The sequence below is a fragment of the Camellia sinensis genome, chromosome 4 (genome assembly GCF_055761805.1).
Source record: "Camellia sinensis isolate YWXY chromosome 4, ASM5576180v1, whole genome shotgun sequence".
NCBI lineage: Eukaryota > Viridiplantae > Streptophyta > Magnoliopsida > Ericales > Theaceae > Camellia > Camellia sinensis.
The window spans coordinates 184,998,932-185,011,302 of record NC_138964.1 but is presented as its reverse complement, the minus strand read 5'-3'; the positions used below and the strand labels follow the sequence as shown (position 1 = coordinate 185,011,302).

The window sequence follows — 12,371 nt, the reverse complement described above, 5'->3', positions numbered from 1 at the left end:
GATATAATTTTATTCAAACACAAAACAAGTACAAAGAACAAGGGTCAAAACCCAAAAACTCTAGTAATATTTGAATTTCAATTACTTGACTTTGCATGTGGGTTGGGTTGGGTTGGGTTGGGTTGGGTTTGAATTACTAGGGTTGGACTTTTTGGATTGGGTAAATTACACTGAGCAATGCTAAATTACACCAACCCTTTTTAGTAATGCCAATTGATCCAAAATTAATGCAAATAGTGCAAAGAAAGACACAAGGACAATAAGAGTAAATATACATTTCAGTGTAATAGAGATGATAACATTATTTTTTTCATCCATACAACTAACGGGTTATTGATGAAAAATGAGTTTAGTGTTCCTTGAATTAAAATATCAAGGAAATCCAATGTAATTATACCAAAATTTTTGAGTTTGGTGTATTTTCTCCAAATCTCAGGAAGGTCATTGTAATTTAATCTTTTGTATTTTTAATTTGCATCATGTTATTTTCTACATATTCTATTTTTTTTTTTTTTTTATTATTTGAATGATGATAAGCTAATTGTGTTGTCGATTGTTTATATTAGTTTTCTCATGCCAATTATTTGGATTTTCTTTTTTTGAAAAAACTATATATTTTGGTTATATAATCCTTAGTGGGTATTATTGTTTATCGTATTTTTTTTAAACTGATTTTAGTTGATTTCACCTTGTATTTGTTCTTTAGGCTTTGGTTAGAGAAGTTAATTGGTTGATATTTGTGTATTTATGCTTTGATTGTTACAATTACAAGGGATTAAAAAATTGGAAGGGAGGAAAGCTAGGCATCCTTAGAGAAAGGAAGTTGCCTTTATCTCCTTCTATTTGTTTGATTGATTAGGAAGGAAAGCAAAGGTGATAGAAAGGGTTAATTTTATTTGCACCCGTGCATATCAAAGGAACGATGATGTTTGAATGTCAAAAACATTAAAAAGAAAGAAAGAACCCGTGTATATCAAAGAAGAAGAAGAAGAAGAAGAAGAGGAAGAGAGGGGCTTAACCTTCATCACGGCTGGAGGAAAATTGCTTTTTCCCTTCTTTCCTTTCTACCAAATGAAGAAAATGCTATAGATCCTTCCTCCCGCTTTTCTCCCTTACCATAAGGAAAATGGTGCTCAAACAGAATTTTCATACACAAATCCCATCCAAAATAATGTGGCAGTGGCAGTGGCAGTGGCATTTTTGAAATTATGAAGTGTCTTTTTTCTGGAATGGGAAGACCACGATGAGTCACACATCTTGTATAGAAATTTTGAATAGAAGTTGTGTTTGTTAACATTATTCTTAACATAAAGATCTTAAAGATGGGAGGAAACTCTTAACATGGTGTTTTTTTCTCCTCTTTTTTCATAAAATGACTGATTTTCTTTTGGTAAATATTAAGATTTTTTTTAAACTTGCTATAAAAATCTTGTTCTTGCTGTCTCAGGAGCCAGGTTGGGAAATCTATATTGTGACCCCTTAATGACATCTGTTGGCCACAAGATTAGTGGCAGACAACGGTGGACTCCAACACCTGTACAACTTCAAATTCTTGAATGTTTATTTGACCAAGGGAATGGGACACCAAGCAAGCAGAAGATCAAAGACATAACCTCTGATTTGTCTCAACACGGCCAAATTTCCAAGTCAAATGTCTATCATTGGTTTCAGAACAGGCGTGCTAGATCAAAAAGGAAGCAGCATGTTGCAGCACCAAACAGTGCAGAATCAGAAGTGGAGACAGAGGTTGAATCACCTGATGAAAAGAAGACAAAGCCAGAGGATTTCCAGTCTCAACATAACCCAGCTCCAAGGGCTGAGGCTTTGTGCTTCCAAAACCCTGAAATAAGCTCTGGGATGCGTTCTTTAGATTCAAAGTCCAATAAAGGAGAGCCCATGTTTCCATCAAATGGCAGTTCAAAACCTGAAAGGAGTTTGGGACAAATTTCTTTCTATGATAGCATGTTATCGAACCCAAGTATGTATATCCTTTGAGCATTTGATTTCTTTTTACTGGCCAATCATGCAACACAGATTGATTCTGATGGACCTCATGCTCTGAACTGTTATTTATATAAGTTGATGCATATAGTAGTTGTAGTAATTAAGAAAATGTTATATTCATGTTCAAAGTTCTTTTTTTACTCTTTTTTCTTTTTCTTTTTCTTTTTTTTTTTAAGTTCCATGTTTGTGATTATATTACAGTTTGTTCAATTTTGATTCATCCTTTTTACTTGTGATCAGTTACTAACACACATGCATAGACACTCAACACATTCTAATTGCATTGACTTTCTTTACAAGTCAACTTAACAAGCTATATCGCAATTACTATTTCTGGCTATGCACTCCTTTTGTTCTTTGTTTCTCTCGTATTTATTTATTTTTGTTTTGTCATTGTAGCACATTATTCTTGAATTAAATCTAGTTCTGGCTGTGGCACTTTTGTTGTCTGCAGCACTTCTTTACTCAAATTTTGATTTATATATATCTTTCCGTCTTCATATCCTGTCTCTTAAATTGAATTTGTCCCTTCTTTATTTAATGTGTTGTCATTCATATTAACATGCCAAAGGTTCATGTCAAATGTGTTTGTTTTGCATATTCAGATTACGTACTCTCCTGGCGTGTATAGTTTTTACTGTTTGAAAGGTTTTAGGCTATAGAAGCACAATTTGATGTGATCATTAATGGGAGAGTTACTAGAACTATAAATTGAAATGTGCTGACAAAGTTCTGCACTACTTCCATGTGGAGATATTTAGAGAGCTTTTAGATAGGTTCAGAAAAGAACGGTAGGAGAATTAAAAATCTTTTTTGCTCGTTTCAATATTACTTTCATGGGTAAATTACACTTTGCACCGTTGCACTTTATGTTGGATCCCACTTTAGTATTTCGGTTTTCAGTTGAAACAGTCAATTTCTTTCACTTCTCGTTAACTAGCAATTTAGCCCTTCTGTACGTTTTTCCGTTAAATAGTGTGACATAAAATGGCACATGACCCTCATGTGCATTTTAAAGGGTAAAAATGTAATTTTTTGTCTCTGTATTTCACAAATGGTTACAATTTATCCCTTTTGCATTCAAACTCACTGTCTCATTCAACTCCACACCCAATGCCACACCCATTTCGCTAATATGCACCTCCCAATCCACCCCAACAACCCATCCCACCATTTCCCCTCTCTACTCCTCTACTCTATGATGGACGAAATAGGAACTACTTCAGTGTCTAGGATTGCTTATCAATGACCCCAATGGCATAACTGTAGAGCTAGGGGGCGGCAGAAATCAGAGTAGTTGGTGCCGATTGCAACCCATTAGTGTTGACAACAAACAATAATCATTGGCTCACTTGTCATGCCTGAAAATCAATCCATTGGGCTATGGTGCGGTGGTTCTTTTTGGTCAGTGGTTTGGGCCATGTGAGATTGAAGCTGGGCCAATGGTGGTGGCTTAGGTTGGGATTGGGACAGAGGGGAAGTGGGAAGTTCGAAGTTCGTGGTGGTGGAGAAAGGGATGTTGGTGTGGCTGTGGGTAGTAGGGAAGGGATTGAATTTCTGGGATAAGGGGGAGAAGATAGGTGCGGTCTATCCATAGGGTGAGGGTAGACAACTAGGCCTCTCTCTGTCAGCCTTGGGAAAATTTCGTGTCCCTCACTCATTGAAATTCTATATTTGCCCTCAAAGCTACTTATGTGAACCTTAGATTGGAAATTCTGTCAGCCTATTTAACAGAAAATGGACAGAAGGGCCACATTGCTAGTTGACTATTTCAATTGGAAAATTATAGACTAAAGTGAGATTCTATATTTTTATCCATACTTTTTGCTGCTTTACACCGTGAGATATATTATGCTTCTGATTTAACTTTTTTGACGTTCAGTAACTCTTGTTACATTGAGTGCAAGTACAACAAGGATATCATCTTGCATGATGGAGATACTTATTATTTTTGGTACTATTTCAATTGTTTAAGAAATATGGTTTGGTATCTTATTTTTTTAATGCTAGGTGGTTTTAACTTATTTCTCAAACCTAAGTTATTTCATAAAATCGTGTTTTGAAAATAGTAAGTAACATGGGCTTAGGAAATGAGTTAAAAACAACATAAATGTGAGAAATAAGTTTTCAAATAACCCGAGTTTGGTAAATAACTTTTAATTATCTGTTCATTGATGATTGCAGGAATCGACCACTTGATTGGAAAGATGGGAGCGTCAGGGAGCTACAATCCATATTTGCAGGAAGATGACTACAACATGACAAGTTGATACTATAATGCAAACTACTGTGGTTTAACGTTACTGGTCTACATAAAATTACTATTTATTGATGAAACATATGAACGCAATATATTAAAGATGCGTATAGTTTTACCACACCAATGAATATATGAGTTTGATAAATTTCCTTTCTCTTGATCATGAGATTGTGTTTTTGGTTGAATATTGAAATCTAGTAATATGCTTGGGGAGTCTTTTGAGCGAATGATATAACTATTGCATTACTTGCCTACTTGGAGTGGTTGGTTAGTTAGTAATCAACACTTAACCTAAAATGAAAACCCCATAAGAGCTGGCCACAAACCTGTGTGGGGAATGTATGGCTTAAATTGGAGCCATGACTTGATTGAAGAGGTTGCTTCTGAATGTGAGTCAACTGTTGACACCCAAATCCATCCTTCTTAACCCCAATATGAATTCTGAACATTAATATCCAAATATTCAACAAATCTTTAAAAACAAAACAAGTGTTTTTTTGAAATACCAAAATTTAATTTAATGGCTAAGCATAAAGCATTGACTACTAGATAAAAGTAATATTTGGGTTACTTGCGGATTAATAGTGGGTTCATATCAACATGTTGACATAAATTATTATACGGGTCAAACATATTATATTTGAGTTATGTATGTTCAATCTAAACACAATCTATTTACTATTCGTGTTATTGTGTTGTGTCATAATCAAGTTTATATCAAAAAGGATCAATCATAAAGCTTTAATTACCTGTATTTGAGTTCCGTGCCAAATTCTCATATAATCAAATGATTGATGAAATTGTATTTTATCTTGATATATTTTTTATTTATTTATGTAAATATTTTTAGCTACTTTTTTTTTTTAATTTCGTAGAAAATATTATAATTAATAATTTCTTTTAGAAAAAATTACACACACCACTCCAAATTTGAAAAAAAAAAAAGTTAGTCGATATAATTATATTATATTAATATCCTTTGAAATTTTAATTTACATAATAATTAAAAAAAATTAATCTATAATTTATTATTTATATGAATAAAAAAATAATATTATCATCTTTTTTAAACTAAAATGTATGTTTATTTTTATATATTTTAATATCTACTCACTATTTGTGTTAATTTAACCCATTTAATTTTACTAAAAAAATTAATATAATTAAGTTAAAACTATGAAAGTAATTGTATTTTTTTTTTTTTAATCTCATAAGAAATTTATGTATGTAAACACCATAGATTAGAAATATAATAAGTGGTGTTTGATGAAAATTTGGATATGGTTAATATATTTTGATTCAATAATATTACAAATTCACCTTTATCAATTCAAAATTTACTTAAAAAAATAAATGAATGGCTCAAATTCATTTCATATGTGAACTCCACACTTCATTAATTCAATCTTCACTACACAAATACATTCTTCATTTTCATTTATTCTTTTTCCTTTTTCATATTTTCAATCTTCCTAAAAGTGGTTCCTAACATTTTTCATTTTGATTTGATCTTTTTCCTTTTCCATATTTTCATTGATCTAATCCCGAGCAATAAGACTATGTGCATGTAAGTCAAACACAAAATGCTACACTGATATCTCATAAGGGGTGCATTCTAAAATTTACCCTTTCTGAATATCTGTATTTGGTATTTGCATTCTTAACCTTCCTTAATCATGAATCAATTGGAGAAAATTACAAGCCTATGTTTGGGAAGAAGGTTTTGTGACTTTTTTTGCTAAAATAGTCATAAAAAATAAAATAGGTTTTTTAACTCAATAAGACAAAACATCATATCCAGTTCATAATCATTACATTCTTTATCTCACAAAAAAATTAAAAAAGCCAAAAGTCCTTCCAAAATTAGGTTTTTTAGCCCCAGACTAAAATATTTAAAAAGTCCAAAAACCCAACCCACTTTTCAAACGAAACCTACACTTCGGTTCATTACATATTTTTAAAGGTAAATTATACTAACGGTTTCTATAGCTTAGGTATTTTTAAGGGCAAATTACATGATCATTAGTTAAACACATAATAAATATTAATTTGGTAAAAAAATAAAATAAATAAAGGGGGTTTTTTTTTAGGGTCCCTGGTATTAAGATTTTATAGCATAAATGACATCTAATATTTTTATAATGTCTAAGGTCCCTCAATTTGATCTAGAGAAATTTAATTCAGAGAATTTTTCTAGACTTCCCAAAGAAATTATATCCAGAGAAATTCTGAACCAGAGAATTTCTCTGAGTTGAAACTCAGAGAAATTCTCTGTTTCTCTCTAGAAAAATTTTTAGATTATGTAAAGAACTAACAGCTATGGATTTTAACTCAAAAAAAAAAGGGGGGGGGCAAAACAACAACACCACCATCAACACTGATGCAAAGAGAAATGTGCACACCAGACAGATCATGCACAAAATTATTTCACTGAGTACAACTAAAAGAAACAAAATTTCTTTGAACTTTCAAATTTCTCTGACACACTCTCCAGAGAATTTCTCTGACCTTCCCTCCTCTCCAGAGAAATTTCTCTTCTCTACAGAGAAAATTGAAATTTCTATGAACAAAATTATTTGCTTTTATAGAATCATTTCTCTGTGAAACTAGAGAAAATTCAAATCCTTTACTAGAGAAAATTCAAAATCTTGTACCAGAGAACTGAGTACAACCAAGAAACAAAATTTCTCTAAACTTTTAAATTTCTCTAACCCACTCTCTAGAGAATTTCTCTGGCCTTCCTTCCCCTCCAGAAAAATTTCCCTTCTCTCCAGAGAAAATTAAAAGTTCCCTGAACAAAATTATTTGCTTTTGTAGAATCCTTTATCAGAGAAAATTCAAAATCTTATACCAGAGAAGATTGAAACCAGAAAAAATTTTAAATCCTTTACCAATTAAATCTTTATCAATTGAACAGAAAAGAAAGAATGAGAAGTTTAATATATATATATATATACTAATAGTACACAACCAAAGTAAAGTGCTAACTAGATAAAATTCTGGACCAGAGACTAAAACACAGAGAAAATACGTCTTCTATTGATTTGAAAAGTTACTGAAAATAAATTGCTCAAATTCATACATTTCGCACTACCAATGGCCGACATACATACACAGCTCAAACAACAAGAGCTATTAGAGAGGGAGAAAAAGATTCTAGAGAGAGAGTTTGAGATTTCAGAGAGAGAGAGAGAAACAATGGCGGCAACGTATATTTGATGTTGTTTCCTACCAGTCCACGCGAGCGAACCGTCGAGGTGCTCGACCAATCTAGGCTTGGCGGTGGGTTCAGATCATATGGCAATGAGTCTTCGAAATCACAGTGGAGCCGCGTAGGAATGGAGATTTGAACCAAGAATTAGGGTTGTCTCCTGCTGATGAAGTTGATGATTGGGGGGGTATCGAAGAAGTTTTTATCTAGTAATGGTTTTGAGAGGAGAGAGATGAGGGTTTTTTTGGATCTGAGTTTAGGGTTGATGATTTTAAGAGTTGGATATTGAAGAAGAGCTTTGTTCTTTCAGAAGAGAGTCAAATTTCTCTGGTATGATATATGGGTGTGGATTTAGGGATCTTAGACATCAAAAAATAATATTGTGGATATTTTTCATTACTAAAAATGGGAGAGGGACTTTAAACTAATTTTCCCATAAATGGATGTTTAAAAATTTATCAATTGTGATTACATTATCATTATCATCCAATAGTGTAACAATTGTAATTTAAAATAATTATAAATTAACAAACATTTGAGATTTTAAAAAAAAAAAAAGGAAAAATTAGGAATAGATGAGATAGTCAATCAGAAGTTATATCAAAAGAATATAATTTTCCTAAAAATATAAACCCTAAATCCAATTTCTCAACAATTGGGATGAACCCTTGAAAGCAGGTATAGATATGCAGCAATGGTCTGATCCGAATGCATCCTAAAGTTGTGAGCTTCAATTTTTAAAATGGCAGCTGAGTCCTGTGTTGCGAATGCAAAATATACATATATACATGACAATCATAAGGGATCACTAGAAACCCTCGATTCACACCATGTTTGTTGTTCGAAAAAGCAGTGCAAAGGCATTCATTGTATACCTCTCTGCTCTTCTTCTCACAACAACTGCCTTCTCTCTCTTTCTCCTACAGGTATACATACATAGTATATTGATAATATATATTCTCTGCTGATTTTTTATTCTTCATATCTAATAGTGCAAAGTTTTCACTTTCTGCTTGTGGGTTTAGTGAAAGAAAGCTTTTTTGTTGCTACTTTGTTTGAGCAACTGTTTTTGTGTTCATGGGTGTACCTATTTGATGCAATGCAACAATCTTGGGAAATTATAACAGTAAAAAGGGTGTTTAAATTTCTGGGTATCATCAACATACATGTAAATCTTGGAAACTCTGCTAAAGATATTCAATTTATCTCAATGCCAGAATGATGATTTACAAGATTTTACTTGTGGAGTGTGTATGTGTGTGTACTATTTGAAGAATATCACAAAATGTTTTTGTTATGGGACCCGAGTTATGCGTGATAAACTCTGACCTGATGATCCAACAAACAACAGGATGGATCAATTCATGTACTTCTTTGGAGCTTATTTTTAAGTGCATTCCTTGTCAAACAATTTATTTGGAAGCCTGTTGAGAAAGGTGAGAAGCTAGCAAAAAGGGTTTCTTTGCTCTGAACTTCTGTTTGCAGGATTTAATTTGTTTGGTTTATATTATTAGTAATAGCTTCAAGTTAATTTGGATGATGACACTAACTGTTATCCTTGTTTGGAGGCATTGCAAAAGCAGAGGGCATTTCTTTGTCATTATCATAAGTTTATTTATCCTGCATTCTCCTTGTCTATCATCATTTTCTTGCGAAAATGGTTTAGTTCGCCAAAGTTATTGCACTATTCGGACCATATGATCAAGATATGAGAGTCAGCTGAGTTGTTTAAAAAACATTAACAATTTTTTTACATGTAACATGAAGTGCTGGACCAATCCCTTTAATTAACATATTGCACTTTGTTGAAAAAGTTACAACTGCAGAGTTCTTTGTTATGGTTTCCCTACCAAGAATTGACATGTCTAAAACTTATTGACAGATCATATGTAATCAGGCTTGTCCATCACCAATTTAGGCGCTCACATTAGTCTATCTTTATTTGCTTCAAAACTGTGTGTAAGTTCATTTGTATTATCCTGTCTATTTCACAACTTTTGTGAAATTATATTCTTCAGTATTTAATTGTTGAGGACATATTGAAACACATTGCTGAGCAGCATGTGTATTATTTATAATATTTGTCTGGTATTTTTAAAATTGACTAATGATAACTCTATTGTCCTTCTAAGCAACACAAAGAAAACACAAACATAAACAAGCATACATATATCATACAAGCCTACAAGGGAAAGGGCATTTGTGAACATGTATATTGTCTTGCAGCATAAGGTTCTCTCTCTCTCTCTCTCTCTCTCTCGGTCTGCACAGCATAAGGTTCTCTAATTCTTGAAAACACAAGCCATTTGGTAATTACATATTTTTTTCCACAAATTTAGACTATTACACCGGCCATTTTTTCTGAATTGTATCTATGTTTTTGATATGTGGACTATTAAAAAGTGGTTATGAGAACAAGTTGGATAACATTCTCTGATATTTATCCACTCTCTCTCTCTCTCCCCCCTAAAAAAAAGATAGTCTACAAACAAATTAGAGTAATTCCCAAACAAGTAGTATGAGGATAAGAATGCTTGCTGTCCTAAGTTAAATCTTCATTATGTTTTGTGCAGTTGATAGCTGGTTTTTTATGATGCAAGATTGCGGCTGTTACTTAGCTTCCCTTATATTTTTTCCTTTTTTTAACTTCCCCGCAAGATAGGCTAGTTGTTTATTTGTTTCATTTTGGGGAGGTATTTTCATTACCTGTTCACTTTGTTTTATGTCTTAATGTTTCAGAGTCCATTATAATCATGCCAGCTTTTGGAGTCCAGCTTGAAACTCGCTACAGCAGGTACTTCCTTATTTTTTTTATGTATGAGAATTTTTCATTTATTGAGAGAGTGGATCTAACTCCCATTTGCAAATATATGTTAGGTGTCAAACTGGAAAAAGGAAAAGTTGGTTCAATGGTACACTCTGTTTGTTAGAATGTCTCTGCTGGTTCTTTGAATAGCAATGTCCAAAAAAATATATATGGATATTGATTGGTGCCTATTGGGACTGCAAATGAACCAAACTGTTCATGAATAGGCTTGGCTCAGCTCGTTTAATAAACGAGCCAAGCTCGAATAAGTTCGGCTCGTTTATCTTTATTTAAATTATATAATAAATATTTATATATTCAATAATATATAAATAATTACATTATTTATATATTCAATAATATAAATAGTATTTTTTATTTAAATAATATAAATAATATTAAAAAATATCTTATCGAGCTGAGCTCGAGTCCAGTTATTTATCGAGCCGAGCTTGAGTCCAGTTACTTATCAAGCCGAGCTAGAGCTCAATAAACGAGCTCAATAAGCAAATGAGCTAAGCTCGAGCTCAGCAAAGCTCAGCTTGGCTCGGCTCGGCTCGGCTCGTTTGCAGCCCTAGTGCCTATATCTTAGGATGCTTGTTTTTAAACAAAACAAAAGCTATGGAACTCATCCATTCATAAGTATATTTGTGATATTAAACTTAAAAATCATATCTATCAAACTGAAGCAACAGTTACAAAAGAGCACTGGTTGGAGTATCTCTTCTTTCCTTTTTCTCCATAACCCAAAACATTCTCCAATTTTTCTAGCCTAAAAAAGAATATGGCCAACCTTGCCTTTAGCTGCTCAATAGCACCACTAGAGTAGTTTATGCTTAGGATCTCCCTTCTATTCACCAGTTCAAACAATCACGAAGAATAATATTTTGTTTTGCCTGTTATATGTATTTTTTCTCCTTTTGTCATTTCTAATCATCGGCTTCACTAATACTACTCTTTTTTTCCTCACATAGTGGGAGAATAATCCACCGCTTCATTCCCATTGAAAAGATTTTGAAACCTGTCCTGAATGAATGTGTGACCCCAGTCACTTGTTATTGGAACTTGTCTCTGATTGTACGTGAGGAAGAAGAACTTGTGTTAGTTTTCAAGGTAAAATGATGTTTTCTCATTTGTACTTTCTATGCTTTTCGGAAAAACCTAATGATGATTATAACTTAAAAAGTCACAAAGAACAAGTGAGCCTTGAAGTGCATATTATAGTGCATAGAGGATTTTCACACCCCACATGTGGGACCCATCCTATGTCCCATTCTGTGAAGAACAACTGATTGCTAAAGCAGTTGAATAGGGTGATTTATTGTTTAATAAATAAGGAACTATTTTTTGCAAAGATGTTGTCCCTTGTTATTTCCATTCAGCCCCCACTCTCCCTCTTTTGTACTGACTCAAATAGGGCTTGAATTCTTGTCCAGGAACTTCACCCACCAGTGAAAATGTTAATCCCAATCTGGAAGGCGTTATGTGCTGCCACTGACAACCCGGTCACTCAAGTTCCAAGTAGATAAAATAATCAATGGTGTTGAACTGTTTCGAATAAAGAGCTATGATGCACCACAATCTACCTTCTCGGACAGTTCCTGGTCAATGGTACATGATACAATATAACATCATTATGAGATTGGCGACTGTGCTAAATTTTGTTCCCTCAACTGAGTGTTTTGTACATGATTGAATTGATATACATTTCATATTCTGTAAACGGAAGATGGGAAATTTTAAGAAATTGATTTTACCAATCTATTCATTAGAAGAATCAATATAGTGTCTGCTTTAATCCTTTTACTGGTCACTGCACTTCATATGTAAATCATTGGGAATACATATTCTGTAAACGGAAGATGGGAAATTTTAAGAAATTGATTTTACCAATCTATTCATTAGAAGAATCAATATAGTGTCTGTTGTAATCCTTTTACTGGTCACTGCACTTCAAAATATGTAAATCATAGGGAATACCTGCATGGACATCATTAGCATGCGGTAGATTAAGCCCACCTGGTTGTTGGATGATTGAATTGCTGCTTCTTTGAGAAAGATGGTTGTCAAATTTTTTCATTCAATTATAT

The 12,371-nt window shown here is 33.0% G+C and overlaps 2 protein-coding genes across 13 annotated transcripts; both read left to right on the top strand.

Annotated features, from left to right (window-relative positions):
* The first annotated feature begins 140 nt into the window (after positions 1–140).
* Positions 141–4,419, top strand: LOC145789757 (WUSCHEL-related homeobox 8-like). 2 transcript variants are annotated; one of them, XM_082867106.1, is made up of 3 exons: positions 141–1,978; positions 3,887–3,958; positions 4,189–4,419. In XM_082867106.1, exons 1-3 carry the CDS (start codon positions 1,483–1,485, stop codon positions 4,272–4,274), a joined length of 654 nt encoding a protein of 217 aa, XP_082723232.1. In that variant the 5' UTR covers positions 141–1,482; the 3' UTR covers positions 4,275–4,419. The 2 variants fall into 2 exon arrangements, with proteins under 2 accessions (XP_082723232.1, XP_082723233.1); XM_082867107.1 differs by lacking the exon at positions 3,887–3,958 and having other exon boundaries at positions 159–1,978.
* Positions 4,420–8,017: 3,598 nt separating this feature from the next.
* On the top strand, positions 8,018–12,062 carry LOC145789386 (uncharacterized). Of its 11 annotated transcripts, XR_014328067.1 has the most exons (8): positions 8,035–8,401; positions 8,827–8,911; positions 9,358–9,434; positions 9,608–9,707; positions 10,215–10,269; positions 10,353–10,387; positions 11,256–11,394; positions 11,718–12,062. XR_014328067.1 is itself a non-coding variant. In XM_082867110.1 (5 exons), exons 1-5 carry the CDS (start codon positions 8,306–8,308, stop codon positions 11,808–11,810), a joined length of 468 nt encoding a protein of 155 aa, XP_082723236.1. In that variant the 5' UTR covers positions 8,051–8,305; the 3' UTR covers positions 11,811–12,062. The 11 variants fall into 11 exon arrangements, 2 of the variants coding, with proteins under 2 accessions (XP_082723236.1, XP_082723235.1); XR_014328065.1 differs by having other exon boundaries at positions 8,028–8,401; positions 9,608–10,269; XR_014328063.1 differs by having other exon boundaries at positions 9,358–9,707.
* The last annotated feature ends 309 nt before the right edge of the window (positions 12,063–12,371 follow it).